Source organism: Microtus pennsylvanicus, chromosome 15 (genome assembly GCF_037038515.1).
Source record: "Microtus pennsylvanicus isolate mMicPen1 chromosome 15, mMicPen1.hap1, whole genome shotgun sequence".
Lineage (NCBI taxonomy): Eukaryota > Metazoa > Chordata > Mammalia > Rodentia > Cricetidae > Microtus > Microtus pennsylvanicus.
The window spans coordinates 28,147,280-28,168,069 of record NC_134593.1 but is presented as its reverse complement, the minus strand read 5'-3'; the positions used below and the strand labels follow the sequence as shown (position 1 = coordinate 28,168,069).

The 20,790-nt window shown below is 38.5% G+C and overlaps 1 protein-coding gene and 1 long non-coding RNA gene across 3 annotated transcripts in view; both read left to right on the top strand.

Moving 5' to 3' along the window:
• The window catches only part of LOC142835466 (uncharacterized), a 506,414-nt gene that overhangs the window by 219,676 nt on the left and 265,948 nt on the right, over positions 1 to 20,790 (top strand). The gene's annotated exons all lie outside the window — the stretch shown is intronic.
• Positions 1 to 20,790, top strand: part of Adam28 (ADAM metallopeptidase domain 28) — a 54,568-nt gene that overhangs the window by 12,558 nt on the left and 21,220 nt on the right. The window contains exons 5-14 of the mRNA XM_075949092.1: positions 244 to 320; positions 1,881 to 2,073; positions 4,555 to 4,626; positions 5,635 to 5,706; positions 7,888 to 8,057; positions 9,612 to 9,696; positions 11,262 to 11,392; positions 13,188 to 13,365; positions 14,893 to 14,982; positions 16,960 to 17,155. Of these exons, the coding sequence (XP_075805207.1) occupies positions 244 to 320; positions 1,881 to 2,073; positions 4,555 to 4,626; positions 5,635 to 5,706; positions 7,888 to 8,057; positions 9,612 to 9,696; positions 11,262 to 11,392; positions 13,188 to 13,365; positions 14,893 to 14,982; positions 16,960 to 17,155 (1,264 nt within the window). The remainder of the gene's footprint in view (positions 1 to 243; positions 321 to 1,880; positions 2,074 to 4,554; positions 4,627 to 5,634; positions 5,707 to 7,887; positions 8,058 to 9,611; positions 9,697 to 11,261; positions 11,393 to 13,187; positions 13,366 to 14,892; positions 14,983 to 16,959; positions 17,156 to 20,790) is intronic.

The following is a 20,790-nucleotide window of genomic DNA, read 5'->3' as shown; positions in this document are numbered from 1 at the left end:
ATATTTACAGTACTATGTATAATACACACTGTATAATATAAGAATTTAGGGAGTCATTAGCTATCATAAACGATTTAATACATAAAATGCTTGTATTTCATTTTTTAAAAAGTCTCTAACATAACTACTGTGCCTCAGAAAGTTGTTCCTATGCAAAGATTTCAAATTCCAGTTGGTTGTGGAGTCTAAAACCTCTGAAAGTCTGAAGACTTTCATTTACAAAACATCTTTCATTCCCCTTAGGTTAACTGTTACTACCAAGGACACATCATAGATGAGAAAGATTCTGAAGCCAGCATCAGCATGTGTGACGGTCTACGGTGAGACTTTAGGAATCTTTCCACATCCCACTGGCATAGAGTTCATGTCTGAAAAGTCTGAAGATCCTCAAGTATAACTAATTACATAATATAGTTAAGTGTGATTCTAGGAATCACACAATTTTGAAATTTCACACCAACATACCATTTCTTTTAAAGTACGAAAATTATACGACTGAACCGCCTTCCATTTTGTTTTTGTTCTTTTTCTCATTTAAAAGTGAAGAGTTTTTAGACTCAGTTTTATAGTCAGACTCTTTGAGAGTGGAGTAGCTCCTCTAACCTCTCCTCACTTTTATTACTCTCTAGTTTTATTCTTAAGAACATCTGTGTCTTTCTGTCTGGTTAGTGACTCCCCATGTTCCGGTCTACCCCATCAATACCAAGAACTGACCAATTGCCTTTTCCACACTTTTAGTTGGATACCTTGAATAAGAATTTAAGTTTTAATGTGTTCTAAACTAAGTCAATTAATTGTCTCATAAATCATTACTTTCCCTGTGTTCTTGACCTCATGAGTGGAATAATCATTATAACTTAGCCAGTCAGGCATCATGAAGCCTTGAAGATGCCCTGCCTCATCTCTCTAGCCTCCATTTCCTTATCAAGCTCCAGTGATTATGTCTTCTAGTTACATCCTGTTGGTTCGCTACATCTGTCTCTACTCAAATGTCCTGCTTCCACTACAATGGACTTCAACTGAACCATCTGAAATAAGCACACACACTTGCTGTCTTCCAGTTTTAGACACTGTATACTCATGCATTTCCACTTCATACTAATTAGACATAGCTGCATATATATGCCTTTGCTAAATAACCACATATACTTTTTAAATGATTTCTCCACACTCATTTTCCTCATTTTGAATATAAGGTTCATGAAGGAAGAGACTGTGAGATCTTTTATTCCCCACTTTCAGTACAGGGCTTAATAGTCTTGTTCAATATGATGCAGACCAATCTTAAGCCATTGGAGCTCTAGATAAATTAAGGAGTGAAAACACAACTGGAATTTCTTGTCGTTTGCACAAAAGCTAGTAAGCCTTAAAAACAATGCAGTGAGCAACCAGCCACGAATCATCTCAGACTTCAGGACCAGGGCTTGTGAAGATGCTGGAAATGTTCCCTGGCAACACACTTCACCTGCTTTGTCTGTCCACCCCTACCACCCTCCTCCTGGCCCTTCTATTTTCTAGTTTATAGACCAAAAAATGAGCCTGCTGAATTAATGTTTCTCTGGATTCTTGGTTAATCAGAACAGGCCTAGAATTTTAATCCTTCATAAGACTCCAAAGCGACCATCCCTTTCAACGCCCCTGTAGTGTAGGAACGGGATGAAAAGTGAAGTTTGAATCAGGAAACATTCTCCAGAAACAAGAAAGCTGGGCTACTTTGTTACCATAAGATTAAACTTCTTTGGCCTTGGCTAGGAAGTCATGAAGCCATTGAAGACATCTTTGGCCTTGGCTAGGAAGTCATGAAGCCATTGAAGACACTGTGTCTGTGTAACTTCAAAGAAAACTTTTCGTTAAGAAGTCTGAATTCTTGTGCTCTTCAGGGGCTACTTCAGTCAAGGAGATGAACGATATTTTATCGAGCCTTTGAGATCTGTGAGTCTGGATGAGCATGCCCATGCAGTCTTCAAGAACGACCCCAACGAAGACCATGCTAACAGCAGCTGTGGCGTGGATGATGTGCGGTGGCAACAAGGGCTGCATGGGAACGTGGTCCCATCTGCCACCAGACTGATTGTATGTAGAGTTTGATTGTTACTGGTATTTTAGTTTTGTGTCCTAACCTGGGTCCTAACCCTTTCCTTTTCTTCTTCTCATGTATGTGTGTTGTATGTCCAGGCATATGTGTATACATGACCCTATGTGTGTCTGTAGAGACCCCTGGTTGATGTCAAGTGTTTTCCTCAAATGATCCACAGCTTCGATAATGAGCCACGGTTTCTTGAACCCAGAGCGTGCCATTATTGATACTCTCTGCGTAGCTAGGTTGCTCCAGGAATAACCTGTCTCTGCCCTTTCTGTACTTGGATTAAAGGCAGGCTGCCATGTCCACGAATCTTTCACAGTGGGTTTAGGGATCTGGCTTCCAGCACTCACATTTTCACAGGGAGGGTTATATCAGCTCAGCCACCTTTCCAGCCCTTGGTTCTGATCTTAGCAGTGTGCTTAGTTCACATTTTATAGTCACCACTGAAACTAACAATGTATACTTTTGCTAATGGGAAAAGTTGTATGTTACTAATTCACTTAATATGAATCTGTGCACAAACTGTTATCATCAACCATATGCGAAGGCTAAAAAGAAATCTGAGCTATGATATAGGCCAGTGAGGAGCAGACAGCACTCACAGTGCCCTCTGAAGCTCTCCACAAAGTACACACGTGCAAAGACTTTTCTGTTGTGGTAGGAATACGATGGATTTGTGCTCAGAGATATTCAGTGTGCTAGAGATGCAGTAACAAGCAATATAAACATAGAGTCTACCCTTAGAAACACAGAATATTCTCTTCTTTGGAGAACCAGTTTTAAAAAGACTTACTTATGTATTTTGTGTATAAGAGTCAGATCCCATGATAGATTTTTGTGAGTCACATGTGGTTTCTGGGAATTGAACTCAGGATTTCTGGAGGAGCAGCCAGTGCTCTTATCTGCTGAACTGTCTCTTCAGCCCCAAAGAATATTCTTTCTTGTGTGGAATCCTGTTCTGACCACAGAAGAAGAAACAAACCCAGCTGTTTCCAGCTGTGTGGTGTGTACTAACGTGTTCCTGTCCGTTTACTTACATTGCTTGATGATCTCTTCCAAGTGTTCTCAGAATCTGGGAACACCAGGCAGACTGCTTCTGTGTAAAACTGGAGGCCAATCTCTTTGGCACGGATTGAATCTCCACCATCCTTATCTAGGAAACCAGAAGAATTTGCCCTGGCTACATGTTTCTCTCAGTATCGTGCTGGTTCTGGTTGGCACTAGCCTCTGCTCTTCCCATCTTGATTCTTAGGGATCATGTAGGAATGGCCTTGCTTTCCCAACCTGCTACTGTGTGCTGTGGGCTGGAACACCTTTCTTTTCACTCCTCTTCTGGTTGGTCACTTGATATTAGAAGCCCATGGCAAACTGTTCCCTGCGTTTTGCTTTCTCAGTGAATTCTTCCCAGGTAATCTCATCTTGTCCCACACCTTCTTTCCTTCAATGGACCATTGTAGGGCTAGGATATTGCTCAGTTAGTAGAATGCTTGCTATCCATCTCTTCACGTATTTCAGTTCTGCATTGGGCTCTCGGGAGAGCATTCCAAGATCACCACAACAACAACTTGCATCCATCCTTTCTACGTCTGTTTCCATCCTAGCAGAATCTACTCTCCCTGGCCTAGGTTGAGTGATGCTTTGTTATAAAATGCATCATGCTAAAGTCCCTGGATGGCTTTCCACTCATCACATTTAGCAGACAGTTCCAACCACTGCCATTAGTTACAGACGTCTGTCTGAGTCTGTCTAGCATTCCCTACTTTGTATGTCTCCCTCCTATAAATTTTTATTCCATTATTCTGATGAAAAAACAACATTTTCCCCCTGATTTTTAAACATATCACTGTCAATTAGCCAAAGAGATCCGGATTTTACATTTTTTTCTTTTCTGGTTTACATTCCAATTATTTTTATTTCTTGAGTTCCTGTTTTTATGAGTATTCCATGGTAGCTCAAGTCTTTAAAAATGCATCTTCTAACTCTCTATTTTGTAATCATCATCTAATCACCCAGCTGCAATCACTCATTGAATCCATCCCACAGCACTAATTACACTTGATGTGAGTATGGGTGTGCCTGCCGGTGTGAGTGCAAGTGTGTGTTTGTCTCTTGTGAGTTACTAAGCTGATGGACCAAGTGCTCTTATCTTTCCCAGTACCCAGAGTGCTGTGACTGCATAGAAATTGCTGGTAAATATTCTATTGCTATGGAAAATGGGAGATAAATATACATCTCACTAGATAGTATGCAAGAGTCTACCTTCAGTAATTGGTTTCTGATGATAGAAACATGAAAGACAAGCATTTCTGAACTCTGTCTGCTTGCATGCCTGAATGTGGTGGTAGAGTTCAAACAGCAATATTTTCTGTCCTGATTGTCAGGTACCACCTAATCTTCTAAGGTGGCACATGCTAAGTAAAAGATCCACAGAGAAACGAGTTGCCTTAGTCATGGTCTTCCTTTTATTTCAGAAGCTGAATGGTGGGAAGGCTCACGAACCTAAGACATATATTGAATATTTTTTGGTCCTGGATAATGGTGAGGTAATTACATCGGATAAATGCATCTCACAAAATTCTCTTGTGCATAAACTTATTGTGTGAAACATAAATGTCTAGCTTCATTTGGTATTCAAAAATATGAACCATATAGAGAAATTATTCTAAGTATATGAAATTGATATTTATAATAAAATAGACAAGTGTTTCTCCTCAGAAATAAGCAAAAGACAAATATATATAAATCTCATTGTTGGTCCTATAAATCTCTTTTCTTACTATCTTTGGAGATAAAATTTAGTTCCCATTTAAACTCCTTCATCATGTTGTCATTTGTAAGGCAGTTAATTTGTAATATAGGATTTATGTTCTGGAGGAGGCAGTCATAAGTGCAGAAGCCCAGTGGATGGGCTCTTTGAAGAAAGGCAACCTTTGGTGATAGATCCCAGAAGACAATTTCTTTTCTAGGAACACATTTTCTAATTGTGAGTTTCTAAACAAGCACTCTGTGTGTTTAATGCAAAAAAATGCTTGGATATCAAAACTATGGGGAAATTAATTAGCCCAGAACCCAAATCTCTGGTCTCATTGCATTAGTTACATCTACTATGCATATATTTATAATGATAAATTGTGCTTTGTTCTGATTATGCACAGTTGGGAAATCATGAAACTTAAAGCACATTTAGAATAAATCCTTTGCTCTACTGTGTTACCGTTTTACTTGAGACAGAGTCTTGGTATGCAGCCAACGCTGTCCTTATCATGGTCCTCTTGCCCCGGTCCCCAACTGTTGAGATGGCAGGTGGACCACCATGCATGGCTAAAGTTTTAAGAGCTATATGCTCTCCTCTATGTCAAGGGAGGAAAAATATGTTATTCCCAGAAAATTTAATGTTAATTTCCATTAAAGATGAATTAATTTGCTTTTATCCTTTAAATATTAATAAGTGATAATTACTTATAATCACTGTAAAGTAAGTTAAATTGTGTCCAATTATATTAATTGCTATCAGCTCCCATTTCTATTTCTGTCTTTTCCTTGCCTTTTAGTTTAAGAAGTACAACAAAAATCTTACCGAAATAAGAAAGAGAGTGCTTGAGATGGCCAATTACGTCAACATGGTATGTTATATTTTATTAAATGTAACTTTAAACACTTTGTTAAGAGATGACCTTGAATGTTTCCATGAATGAGCATGAGTCCAGGACGGGGAGTCAAGTCCCCTGAAGCTAAGGCTAAAAGGGACTCCAAGGAATGACGATGGGTTTTGCTATTTCAGTAGGTATTAATATTGCTGAAAGGTCAGCTTCCAGCAGGCCAGTGAGAATGGAGAAGAGTATAGTGATGGCGCAGCTGTATACACACAGGAGACTTCTGAGGGCCAGAGATTAATTCTTCATTAAAGTTTTCTTTCTATAGCTCGTTCTGTTCTATGTTTCCCCTTTATCCCTTTTATACCACACAAGACAAGGATTTCTATGCAAGAAAAGATCACCTCCTCACCACAAGCTACTTATTTTTAGAAATCACATTATAAGCAGAAACTACATGTTTTCCTTAGAAGCCTATAAGTAGCTAAATAATTTTTTTGGTATTAATTTTCCCAACATAACATCTTCACCCTAAAGCAATGGTTCTTTTATTACCTATTAGCAGAGTTTTTAACAAGTCAAGTATTTGTCAGCCAGTTCTTTTGTACTAACAGGCAGCTGCTTGAGCTTTAGTGAATGTAGCAGATTTCTATTCTTTACTCTTAAACAAGTGGTCAGCTGATCATCAACTTTTCTTTGCACATAATGGGATCATTTAATTTTCTTTCACAACTTTGTTTTTTCAAGGTGCATGCCTGGTCCTGTGATTAATTCTCTAAGCTATATGTTCAAGGAACTCAGGCTCAATCTTGGGTGGTCATAATACTTTCTTTCCATGGGCAGAATTTATGGGTCACAATGCACAAAACATCTCTGTTCTTATTTTCCATCCTCTGCAAATTTTATATCTAACGCGGTGGCTTCTAGCCTAATTGTGCCCTTTTTCTATCTCTTATTGGAGCAATTTGCAGAGTAACCTAAACTGATTCCCTAGTCATCTTTATTAACTTCTAACCACTTGTATCTTTTGGATTAACTTCAAAAGTATTTGATACTTTCCAATTAAATCATAGATCTAATTAATCACCATAGCCCTTATAAAAAATCATCTTCATCATGATCTGAAAGTTAATTGCCCAGAAAGGAGTGGGCTTTTCTCAAGAAACAATCATACTTCTAGATACAGTGGGGTCCATTCATTCATGCCACACACAGCAGGAACATGGCAGCAGCAAGCAGAAGGAAGCGAAAGAGCAAGGAGTACTCTGGAAACAATCCTCCTGGGACTTTGCCTCTGCAGAATGTACCCAGCATAACTTTGCTATCTATCCATGGGCTGTATTCCATAAGCTACATTGACATCCTCTGATATCCCCACCGGCATATTAGTACCACCCTGTGCTTAAGACCAAAATCAACAAATCAAACTTTATTTAGTAAGAGTTTTCCCCCAAATCCACTTAAGAAACTATTTGTCTTAGTTAGAGTTTACTATTTCCCCACCATGACCACAGCAACTCTTATAAAGAAAACACTTAATTGTGGTGGCTCACTTACAGTTCAGAGGTTCAGTCCATCATGGCGGGAGCATGGGGGCCATGCAGGCAGGCATGGTGCTAGAGATGTAGCCAAGTGTCCTGTATCTTGCAGCAACAGGAAGTCAACTGACTGTTGCATTGAGTGAAACTTGAGAAAAAGACCTCAAAGTCTGCCCCCACAGTGATACACTTCCAACAGTGGGTGTGGCTCAGATTAAATGTGTGCTCTCCAGCCTCAAGGTCTGGATTAGAGGTGTGTCTCATTCAGCCTCCTCCAACAAGACCACACTTCATCCAACAAGCCACACCTCCTAATGGTGCCACTCCCTATGATCTTATGGGGTCAAATATATTCAAACTAGCCCAATACTGATATCCAAATCCCAATAGAAAATTATTCCAGGGAATTAAAAGAAAACAAAAAACAAAATAGACCCATTAAGTCTAGAACTGTAGTACCTTTCTTACCCATATTAGCTCATTCAATCTTGAAAACAACCCTCAAAATGTTACTTAAGCTAATTTCCAGATGAGCATATTTATCTGAAAAATTATAGCAATGTGCATAGTGATAAATGACATGATACTTTTGAAAGATAAAGTGCACTGAAAATATTAAACAGTAATCTCACTATTATAACCCATTGCTTTTCTATGTATTCTTTTTGGACAGCTTTACAAAAAGCTTAATGCCCATGTAGCCTTAGTTGGAATGGAAATCTGGACCGATGAGGATAAAATAAAGATAACCCCAGATGCCAACACCACCCTGGAAAACTTCTCTAGATGGAGAGGAAATGATCTACTAAAGCGGAAGCATCATGATATTGCCCAGTTAATCTCGTATGTATAGTTTCTTTGCACTCTGCATGACATGTACCATAGACTCTCTTGTCAGAGCCTCAGCAATGAAGTGATATCTTGGGGCACATGTAAGATATAAAAAGAAAATTGAAAAAGGGAGATTGAAAGGGTTTTAAAATATACTCAACTGGGTCCTTGTTGAATATGATTTACTTTGGGTCCACATATTGGCTTTTGAAAAAAAAAGTAAAGATAAGGTAAGTTATTATTTATCAGAATTCTGTTTTATTGTGTTTACACAGAAGAAGGACAAATTTAGACCATGAAAAGAAGGATTTAGACTGTGTTTAGAAGAACCAATTCACTTTAGCCACGAGATAGGAGAAACTTCTAGAATCAAAGTAAGATTGACTGTTGTATTAAAATCCCGGACTGGGACTGCTCTGCTGAAGGGCCATTTGAAAACAAGAGATAAAATAATACAAGGAATGAAAGTTTCATTGAACTTTGACTTCTGAGATCAAGAATGTGCCTCTGCACAGGTGCATAGTTTCAGTCATTTCAGACAGAAGGAAGCTGCCATCATGGATTTGAAATGACTAAAGAGTCTGCTTCCTCAGGCAACAGGGCATGACATGGAAGTGGGTGGCCTATGCCCTGTAGAATTAATTTATATTTTGTACTGATCATAACAAATTAATTCAAAACTTATGAGTTTATTATAAGCTTAATTCCCATATGTATGTACACACACACAAACACACACACACTTGGGCTAGTATGGCTGGAACAGGCCAGGCTGTATTCCTCTATATACAATCTTTCATGTGGTCAGCGTAGATTTCCTCCAGTGTAGCTGTCTTATTGCAGTAGGATTTTAAAAAAGTGTTTGGCTTCTCTCACATCAGCATTCCTTGAAGTCCAGGAGAAACTTGGCTCATTGCGACCTAGCCTTAAAGTTTACACAGCACCACAACGGATGTGTGATCTTAGCCACGATGGATTATGATCTTAATGGCAATGGCTGTGCGCTCTTAGCCACAATGAGTGTATGATCTTAACCACAATGGACGTATGCTCTTAGCCACAATAATTATATGGTCTTAACCAAAATCCCATACCACAGTACCAACCCATTTCCAAGATAAAGGTGCTCATTGGCCTATAAGTACTACAGGAATGACTCATTGAAAGGCACAATTAGAGAATAACAAGCACAACTCCTTAGCTTGGAAGAGTGACTTCTAGATTGAGACACACTTTTGGGTGGAGTCTGTTCCTTAAGGAGAAATGTAATGAGTTCCTAAGTTATGACCTTAGTTACTAGAGAACCTAAGCGATTTGAACTTTTCCAAGTCAGTCAAATTGCTGTATATTTATATACTAGAGAGCAATGGCATAGAGAGATGAAAATCATAGGCAGGATTTAAATGTGTAGGTAAATTTTAATGGAATGCTGAGAAGATATTTCTTGAATGGATTAAATGATGGCTGGCAATTTAAGTTGCTCCAGTACTTGTTTAGAGTTCTAAATAACTTGTTTATAAAAATACAGGTTCCCCATTTTTACATTCAATCTTTTCTTCCTTACAGCTCAAGAGACTTTTCTGGATCAACAGTGGGCCTCGCTTTCATGTCTTCAATGTGTTCCCCTTATCATTCTGTTGGCATCGTTCAGGTCGGTTTGAAAATCAAATATTGGTTCCATGCGTCTCCCCAACTTTCCTACCCTGTCTATGGAGTTAGGGGTTTTCTACTGCTGCTTCTGGGTAAACACAGTGACTGAAAGGAAAACATTGACCTAATCTTGCCTTTTGGGATAAATCTGATGTATTCATGAAGTGTTGTCATCATTCACAATGCTAGTACATCTTCAGGATCCCTGCTCTAGACTCAAGGGTCGTATCAATCTACAGTTTGATTTTTACTATAGCGTGATTATTAAAGGTTTGGTTGTTATAGTGAATTTGACCACACTAAAGGACTTGGAATATATTTCCAGCTCTGATTTTCTGCACTGTTGGGTAGACTTGCTACTGTTTCTGCCAAAATGTTTATCACAATACACCAGTAAAACTGTGTGGTACTGTAGTTTTCTTTTAGAAAGAATTTTGAAATCAAATTTTGTTGGTTCAGTCAACTTTGGGACTGTTCAGATTACCTTTATTTGAGCAACCTCGATAGCTCCATCTTTCAGGGGGAAAAGATGTCCACTGACTGACTATATTCATTACAATCTTTTCTATATGGAGCTAACTTACAAGCTTATCCTCTTATAATATTGATTGTAAATACCTTTTCTTTTTTTGTTGTGATCAATTTCAGTTTGTGTTTATCAATTTCTTTGCTCTATGCAAAAATCATTGGTACTTTCAATAGTTTTTCCTCTAAACATCATTTGTTTCCGGCCTTGTCTTACTAATTCTCTTTCCTTTACTTATATTGCATTTTATTTGTTCTTCTTTAATTCAATCACTGCCTCACTGTATATTGTTTTAGGTGCATCAGTACACTGAGATTTTTTCACCTTAAATAATTCATAATTCTTCTTTTTAGACTTAACTCTTATATTACCTATTAGTGTTATGTAAAATTTGTTATTTTTATGCACTGGAGTGCAGTCCGTAGAATTTTGATTTTTTATATTTGTCTTTAGTTAATGGTTCCATATAAACTGACATGAAAGTATCTTCTGTGAATGTTCTATAGTTGTTAATAACATCCAGGTAATTTTAGTGTTGTTGAGATTTGTTCAGTCTTAATGAAAAGTAGGCATTAAAATACCTAAACATAGTTACTGGGGTTTGTTCTTTTTAACTGTATATTTTTGCTTCATGGGTTTTGAAGCTCTGTGGTCAGGTATTTACATAAGTACAATCACTGTCTCCCTGAAGAGCTGACTTTTAGTATCTCACAATCCTCACAAATGTTCATTCTTAAAGTGCTGATTGTTTTAGTGTCCACTTTGTATAATGCTGAAAAGGTTATACCAACATTTTGTTTGAATAATCAATATCTTTTCTTACTTGTGTGTTTTGGTGTGTGTGTGTATGTGTGTGTGTGTGTGTGTGTGTGTGAGAGAGAGAGAGAGAGAGAGAGAGAGAGAGAGACAGACAGAGAGAGAGAGAGACAGAGAGAGAGAGAGACAGAGAGAGAGAGAGACAGAGAGATTCAGCTGAACTCAACACCAAGAGTATGTCACCATGAGAAGTACATGTCATTCTCCCCTGTTATTACCCTTAGGATCACAGTAACTACCATCTTCGAGTTGCAGGGACAATGGCTCATGAAATGGGGCACAACCTCGGTATGATCCATGACTATTTGAGTTGCAAGTGCCCATCTGAAGTCTGTGTAATGGAGCAGTCACTAAGGTGAGGGTGTTGGGGCATGCTGTCTGTCCCTGGTTTTGATGTACTATGGTTCGTGCTCTCCTCAAGGTAATAGTCAACAACTTGTTCAAGACTTTATGTCTTAGAATTGGAAGAATTTTAACCAAATCAGGAAGTTTACATTTGTTGTCAAATTGTCCATAAACTCAGAAAGAGTGATTATAGTACAGAGTTTTTGAAGAAAAATCTGATGTCCTTCAACAACAGAAGAGTAAATAAAGAAGATGTGGCACATTTACATAATGGAATATTTCTCAGTTGTTAAAAAACGCCATCATCAAATTTTCAGGCAAATCGATGGAACTGGAAAATATCAGCCTGTGCAAGTTAACCCAGACCTAGAGAGACAAATATAATCTGCCATCATCAGAGAAGGTTCTTACCACAGATAGGAACATAGGCCAACATTATACAGAGACTGAGAAAGCTTGGAACATTCAGTCTTAAATGGGACGTCTCCTCCATTCTATTTCCCCTTTCAGAACCCAGGGAACATTGCAGAAGATGAGGCAGAAAAGTGTTAGAGCAAGAGGGGATGGAGGACACCAAGAAAAAAATCCTTGTAAATCAACCAGAGCAAAGCTCATATGAACTCACAGAGACTGAGGCAACATTCCTAGGGTCTACAAAGGTCTGCACCAGGTCCGCTGTGTATATATTGTACCTTCCAGTTTAGTGTTTTTGTGGATTCCTGAGTGTACAAATAATTGGGTCTTTGATTCATGTGCCTTCTCTTGGGCTCTTTTCCTTCTATTGGTTTATCCTGTCCAACTTCAAATAGTTTTTGCTTTGTCATATTACATTTTATTTTGTTATATTCTAATATTAAATCTTGGAAACCTGTTACTTTCTAATGAGAAACAGAAAGTGAGTGGGTCTGTGTGGGATGGGCATTGAAGAGGAAATGGGAAGAGTAGAGAGAGGGGAAACCATGAGCAGGATATATTATGTGAGGAAAAAATAATCTATGTTTAATAAAAGAAAAAAATAAGGAATTTCTTAGAGGGAAAAATAGGAAAGATATTTATATCCCTATGTTTCTGGAAAAATTTCCAGGTAATCTTACCTAATTCTCTATCTATCTATCTATCTATCTATCTATCTATCTATCTATCTATCTATCTATCATCTATCTATCTATCTATCTATCTATCTATCTATCTATCTACCTATCTACCTATCTACCTACTTATCTATGTACATGTGTATTTATATATGAATATACATACATGCATATAAGTATATATATATATATATATTTCCTCTTTTCTGATCTTATCTTTCTTCCAACTCTATTATTAAATTATTTTTTATACTCCTTCCCCCAAAAGAACCTGAATTCCCTCCAGTTACACATTTAGTATAATTTCTCCCAGATATTATTGCATATTTAAGGCTCACCTTCACTTATAAAATGAAGAAAATATCAATGGTATTTACCTAAGGGAATATGATTTATGCATAAAATTGGACTGTTTTCCATAACGATCCAGGAACAAGAGAGATACATGAGCTGGCCAAGAAGCATTTTTGTTTTCATTAAAAGTGGTCAGTATGCTATACTTTGAGAACGGTCATATTTATCCACTAGGCTGAGATATTAATGTCCACACAAGTGGGTGAATTTAGAAATTTAGATGTTTGCTTAACTTAGTACTTGGTCAGTGTATTAGATTTGATCTCTGCAGTTATTAGTCAGTATCATTATTGCTAACACCAGTCGTTACTTCCCATAATTAAAGCATGGTAGTACTGCTTTTTCTCTTTATCTACATAGGTTCCATATGCCCACAGACTTCAGTTCCTGCAGCCATGTCAACTATGGGCAGTTTCTTGAAGACAAATTGTCTCATTGCCTCTATAATACCCCATTGCCTTCTGATATCATATCCATCCCAGTGTGTGGCAACCAATTACTAGAGATGAACGAGGAATGTGACTGTGGCTCCCCCCAGGTACTTCTAGCCCTTTGTACAACCACCTAGCTCATTTATCAGTTGCTGAGAACATAAAGCATACGAGATTATATCATACAACTGAATGGTTCTTCAGACTTTGGATTGGTAGGTATATTTCAGGCTAGTCTGCCAAGGAACGTGTGGATCTTAATGTATCTTGATTTTTCCCACTAGATCCCTTTCCATCCTCACTTTGTAGCACCCCTCCCAATGTCTTCATCCTTAAAATTCTGGTTATATTCTTCAGGTAGCTCAAGCAACTGTGGATCAGTGAGCATCACCTTGGGGGCAGCACTACAGCAGTGTTTAGAGAGTGAATTGTTTGCTTACCCATGCCCACAGACCTGGCCAGAGCGAGAGTCAATATCTAGACCCAGGTCTTGTTTTTTGACTCTCACAGCCACATCACAATTCTCCCATCTGTCAAGACTCAGAACTTGTTGGCATCACAATCCAAACCTCACCCTACTCACATCCTATTCACAGGCGGGCCAGAACTCTTAATAGGGTTCTACCCTACCCCCATTTGTTTTTAGCACTTCACAGGTGTAATGCGTGATTCCCTCTGGGGACTGGCATTGCAATGACTTCAGAATAAGATTAAAGATTTATTCCTTCTATTCTCAAGGTTAGTCTTCCTCTGATGATGGCTTTACTTAAATTTAAAATTTACTTAAATTTTAACTCGAAAAGCATTGTAACTCTTGAAGTCTCGCTTTTCAGTAGAAGTCTTGACAGGTACAGTGGAAATCGCCTGAGATTCTAGTTTCTCCAGCACCTGTAGAAAAAGGGTTTGGATCTCAAAAAAAAAAAAAAAAAAAAAAGGAAAAAGAAAAAAAAAACCCAAAAGCCAAAAGTATGATGTTTTCGTGAGTGTCCAACCATTTGACATTGCAATATGATGTCATTTACAGATATATTGAGTCACATTATAATTTATTTTGGAACATGTACTAGAATTAAATTGATGGCCAAAGTATGTATGTTGATAACTAGTTTAACAATATTTAATATCTATATTGAAAATGGAATTAAATTGAAGATGAGATAGAGCCACAACTAACGAGTAAGATTATATAAGTTGGATTTTTCTAAAAAACTATGCTTTTCCTTTTGTTTTTCTTTATATTTTATCAAGAAAAATAGAACTTATGACTAGTCCTATTAAAGACTTGTGGGAAATGTATTTGTTCAAAAGAATAGAAAGTGTATGTCCATTAAAACATATGGGAGACCTTTCTGGAGAGTGGATGGGGGTGGGGGAAGGTAGAGGGTGAGAAGAGGGTAGGGAGGGGCAACTGGAGTTGGTATGTAAAACTGTAAAACGATTAAAAACTATGAAAATAAAAGTCAGATACACACAAGCCATCAGCCGCTCAGATTCTTTCTAAGGTCTGGGCATATCTCTATTTCACTATAGGAAAAATTTACAAAATGCCAAGTGATGTCTACATGTAGCAAACAAGCTATACATGGAATTTTCCTGAAATAATATGTCACTTTCGTCTGCCTCACATTTCCTAGGAGTGTACCAACAGATGCTGTGATGCAAAGAGCTGTAAAATCAAAGCAGGTTTCCAGTGTGCCCTGGGGGAGTGCTGTGAGAAGTGCCAAGTAAGGGTCATTCGTGCCGCTTTTATAACTTGGATTCTTTTTCTGTACTAATGCTGCAGTGACTATGTTAAGTCGCACAGACACAACAAAGTTTTTCCCCCTAGAAAATAATGACTCAATCACTCATTGGATATTTTCCAACTCAACCAGTCTCCCACCAATGCAAAGGAGATATTATTTCATTTTTCTTTTGATTGAAAGGAGTCTTAGAGCAGAAAATGTGAAAAAAAATAGTATGTCTCCTATTTGTAACAATCAGAATAGTCCATGAGGGCATTATAGCAAGTGAAAGAAAATAGACTCAGAGAGCCAAAGGCTGTACGATCTCTTGTAAACACAGACCCTAAAAAAGTTGACTTTAGGACTCAACATGTGGTTCAGCTGGCAGAGTGCTTGCCTAGCATGCATGAAGCCCCGGGTTCAAACCCCAATGCAGCATGAGCCAGGTATGATCATTCATGCTCTTAATCTCAGCAACAAAAGGTAGAGGAAGCAGGATCAGAAGTTCAGAATTATCATTGGCTACATAAAGGAGTCAAGGCCAACCTAAATACACAGATCTCTCTCTCTCTCTCTCTCTCTCTCTCTCTCTCTCTCTCTCTCTCTCTCACACACACACACACACACACACACACATACACACACACACACACTGAAATGCCACATTGTTCATCTTGAATTCATACAATGTGATTTTTGAGAAATACAAAACATGATCATTATTTAGTAGACAAATCAACATGGGCAAATATGACCAGCTCCACAGCTCCAAGGCCATTGGGAGTTTCCCCTTCTGCTTCTTCTCATGGGTACCCACAACTTCAGGGCTTTCCTCTAGACAGCATAATATCAATGGGTGGAACTTACCTGTACTGACAGATCTGTTAATAAAGTTTTTTGAACTTAGTGGTGCTTCTCATATCTTAAATCAGCACCCAAATTCAAAAACACATTATATAAATCTAAATTCAAGGGCTCACCCTCACTATATGGAGGAGAAAAAGAGCAGAACTTTATACTGGAGAGAAGAGAGAACACTTCACCTGAAAGCAGTATTTCCGATGAGTGGGAAGCAGAAAGGAATTGATTTTAGGTTTAGATTTAGGCATCGAAAGACAGAATGTCTAACTGATAAGAAAGGAAGAAGAAGTGACTTGGGGTGGTTTGGTATAAGAGAACCAGGCTGATTGGAGCAGTGGGAATTACATTCAGAAGGTCGGTAAACTCTGACTGCAATTTTGGTCTGGCCCTGTAACTGGTATTAAAAGAGTGGAAGTTGTTTGGTTCATGAGATGAACAATGCCTACACACACAGCCGGCAAAGGATAAGCCTCCTCTGATTTGCTGAAGTGACAGAAAAGTTTGTTTTTTAATCAAAGTTTCTCTGCGGAAATAAGGGCAAAATTTACAGTACCATTGCAACAGAGTTCACATAACTAGAGCATCCTTGGTTATTTCTTTCTTCGCAATGCAACATTCCATAACAAAAGTTGACAAGAAATACCCGAATCTAGAATGAAAAGAATTGAGGAAACTTGATGCCTGGGAAAGTCTTGAGGTATGCGAATCTGGCACTTGGAAGGCTGTCTCCTTTTCCAGCAGAAGGTTCACTTAACCAGCAAATCCTGAAGTTGCCAACTTAAAACTCATAAATCATGACAAAAAGAAGCATTCAACAAAATGAGACTGGCAACTCTCTGCTCTCCATCTGAGACACTGCCTGGCATGCTTCTTATTTTACTTTATGCTTCTTTAGTATTTGCATTGTAAATTCAAAATATTAATTGCTTAAGGACTCGGAGTATTGGTCAACATCAACACTAATGACATGACAAGGATGTAATGCAAAAACAAATTACAATAATAAAAAATGTCATAGCCCAGAAGACCAAATGGATTTGCTTATGAATTACTTTTGAATGTCAGGGCTTGCAAGGGGCAAGGTGACACATATTTTCTATTTTTCTTCTCTTGCAGCTTAAAAAGGCTGGGGTTGTATGCAGAGCAGCAAAAGATGAATGCGATCTGCCTGAAATGTGTGATGGTAAATCCAGCCACTGCCCAGTCGACAGATTTAGAGTCAATGGCTTTCCTTGCCAAAATGGGCATGGCTACTGCTTGAAGGGCAACTGTCCCACCCTGCAGCAGCAGTGCATCGAGATGTGGGGCCCAGGTAAGATACTGTATTTGTTACTTTTCTTGCTACTCTGACAATAAAGCAAAGAAGAATACTTAAGGAAAGAACAGTTGGTTTTTGTTTCTTAGTTCCAGCGGAAATTCTTCATGGTGGGGAATCTCAGGTTGCAGGAGTTTGAGGCAGGTGATTATACTGTATCCCCAGTTGGTTATACTGTATCCCCAGTTAGGAAACAGAAGAAGAAGAATGCCTATGCTCCCTTTAGTTTTCCCTTTTTATGCAGTCTAGGACTACTGCTCATAGGATGATGTCACCCAAGATGGACTTTCCCTCCTTAGTTAAGCATTTCTGGAAACAGCTTCAGAGATATACCCAGAAGTGTGTTTCCATGGTGAATCTAGCACTTATTAGGTTGGCAGTGAAGATTAGTATCACAGTGGCAAGTTCCTCTCCATGTCTACATCATCCCAGTGATGATGTTTGGCCTTGACCAAAGGACCAAGCTATCCCATTCTTCCTAGAAATGGTGTCACTTCTCAAAATCAGAAATAAGTGTATTTTGAATTTTTAATTGGAGAGTTTCATACATGAGTACACTGTATGTACATCAATCCCACCCCCAGCTTGCTCTCAGACTCATGAGATTTTCCTTTTTCTATATTACTGCTAATGTACACACACACACACACACACACCACTGACTCCATTTAGTTATGTTCATACATACACATGTGTTTAGAGCTGAGCATTTGGGATGGTATACAGGGTGTTCATAGGTGAAGAATACTGATTCTCCCTCCATCTCTCCCCAACCATTGGTTCCTGAAAATTTTTATCTAGGGGCATGGCCTGGTGGGTTCTCCTATTCCTTTTGTGTGTTGACTGGTGTGATTATTATACAGATCTTGTTTAGGCAATGGCATTATTGAGATTTCATGGGGTCATATCTAGAAGATGCTATGTTGCAGCCGACATCTTGGTCCTCTGGCTCTTACAGTCTTTCGGCTCTCCTTTCCATTATGTTTCCAGAGCCTGAGATGTAGGGATTGTACTGTAGATGTGTTAACTAGGGATGGGGACCCCGTAGTCATGTATTCCCTGCATTTTGGTCATATTTGTATCTCTTTAGTAGTCTCTGCATGCTGCAAAAAAAATAAAATAAACTTTAAAAAGCTTCATTGATAAGGGATTAAGAGCAGTTGTTTATAGGTATAAGGATAAATGTTTAAAATAAAACTAGCAACTGTATTGATTAGGAAAAGTGGTAAAAGTAATTTCTCGTTTAATGTCTATGACCTCTCCAGCCACGGGTTATTGATAGTAACAGGCATGAATTTCCTCGTATTTAACTAACTATTAAATCTATCTAGATAGCTGTTAGTTAACTCCAAGATATAAGTGCCGCTATTGCACCATTGGGGAAATCTTGTTGGGCTAGTCATTGTTGTAGTCAAAGGCACAACAGCTGTGCAGAACTAGTCTCCCTTGGCAGCTTACAAGGTACCTTCAGATACTTCTGAAAACCGATTTTAGATTATAGAAACACATGTTGTATAATCTAACTTAAGATGTGGTGTGTGTGTGTGTGTGTGTGTGTGTGTGTGTGTGTGTGTGTAATTGTGTCACAATGAGTGATAACACTTGTTCACAGGCATCATAGACTATCTAATAAGCACCCTAATGACAGGCAATGCAGTCCCTTGGAGGTGTAGCTCATGGGCTGTCCCATAGACAACCTCCCCTTTAAATTTCACATGCTTTTACACTACCCTTGGTTGTCTCTCAAAACTTGAAGGTAAGACATTTTGCTGAGGACACCACACACTTCAGATCCAGGAAAGTAGAGGAATCAAGCTGGATGCAGGCATATTTTTAAGACCAAAAGTTTAAAGATAGCAAATAAAAAGGCTGCTCTAGTGAAATTTTACTTTGAGATTGACATTTTTTTTGTTCACCTTTCTGACCATACAAAGCTTTTCAAAAGTAATTTTTTATCTCAGATTTGAATTCATCTGTGCACACAGGCATGACAGTGGTGCTGGTGGACAGGCCATGAGCTCAAGTGGGAAACAAGTAAATGAAGACCCATGGAAGGCAGAAGAGCAGTGAGGGAGCGCGAGAACATTTCAAAGACCCTTTTTGTCCACTCAAAGTTTAGTGGCCACACCAAGGAAATCATAACACAGGCTTTAAAATAAAATGCACTGGCTGAAGGCTCTAAGATGGCTGGCCTTCCCCTGTAATCAGATTGGTGACTACCCTAACTGTCGTCATGGAGCCTTCATCCTGTACATGATGGAAGTGGATGCAGAGATCTACAGCTAAGCACTGGGCCAAGCTCATGGTGTAGAGTTGGAGGGGAGAACGGGTGAATGATATGAGCAAGAGGAGTAGGTCAAGATCATGATGGGGAAACCAGAGGGACAGCTGACCTGAGCTTGTGGGAACTCAAGGACTCTGGACAGACAGCTAGGGAGCCACCATGGGACTGACCTAAGACTTTATTATCTAGTTATACATGAGTGTAGTTATGTTGAGTATTGACTTCTGTCTGACTCCATCCCAAGTTTTGTCTGGCTCGATCCCAAGTCTTGTTATCTCCTCATTTAGGGACCCAGTACATTTTCTCCACAGTTTATTTTTTTTCAGTGCTTGACTTTAGTTGAGGTCAAAATTATCCATAGAATTGATATTAAAAATATTTATTAGGTATTGGATAGAGAATACCATTATTAAATTGATCATTCAAAGGCAGTCACCATAAAATACTAGAAAAGTAGATTTGTTTTCAAATTCCAATTTTTTGATTTGTACAAGATCATATTTATTTTAAATTAATCTGCAAAAGGTTGTAAGATGCATTCATAAGAAAAAAAATCACACTTTTGGGTTCAAGATATTCCTGCAAATCAAATCTCAAAGTACTGGAAATGTGATTATGCTATAAACAGGCACTTCGTTATAGTGAGGAAATGAAAATGTCCAACCAATATGAACTAAAGCCGACTTCACTCCACAGCCCTATAAAGAGCATTAATGAGCATTAGTTAACCTTTGACCTTCTGCAGTTATGAGCCTGCAAAGACTGGCTGCAGGTGTTTAGGAAAGATGGCACAGAATGTTCACCTAATCCCACACACTGCTGGGAAAATGTGGATTAGTAAAACGTTTACAGAAATGAAGATTTGGAAAATTGACACACAGCCGAAGACGCTGTTTTGCCCTCCTTTCCTCTAGCAGGTGAACTCTGAAATATTTATCAATGAAAATTTTTCCTCCAAGACTGTTTTTATGGCAATGAGTATTTGAAGAGGAATTTAAAACCCAAGAATAAAGATGGATCAAACAAACAATAATACATTAATCTGACACTAGTCCTGCTTCTTCTTTTGTTCTAAGATTTATTTATTTATTTATTGCACATGAGTGCTCTATCTGCATGACTCCAGGAGAGAGGATCAAATACACTATAGATGGTTGTGGGGCACTGAAGGCCCAGTGCTCTTAACCACTGAGTCATCTCTCCAGCCCTGTGCTTCTCGTGTACTGTAGAAAGTTTAAAGTCGAGGGAAAGCACAGTGTTACTGGTTGGGGAAAGGCAGATGTGAAGGTACTTGATGGTGGGTACATGAATGATACTTTCAAATATATTAGAATCTGTAACTCAGAAG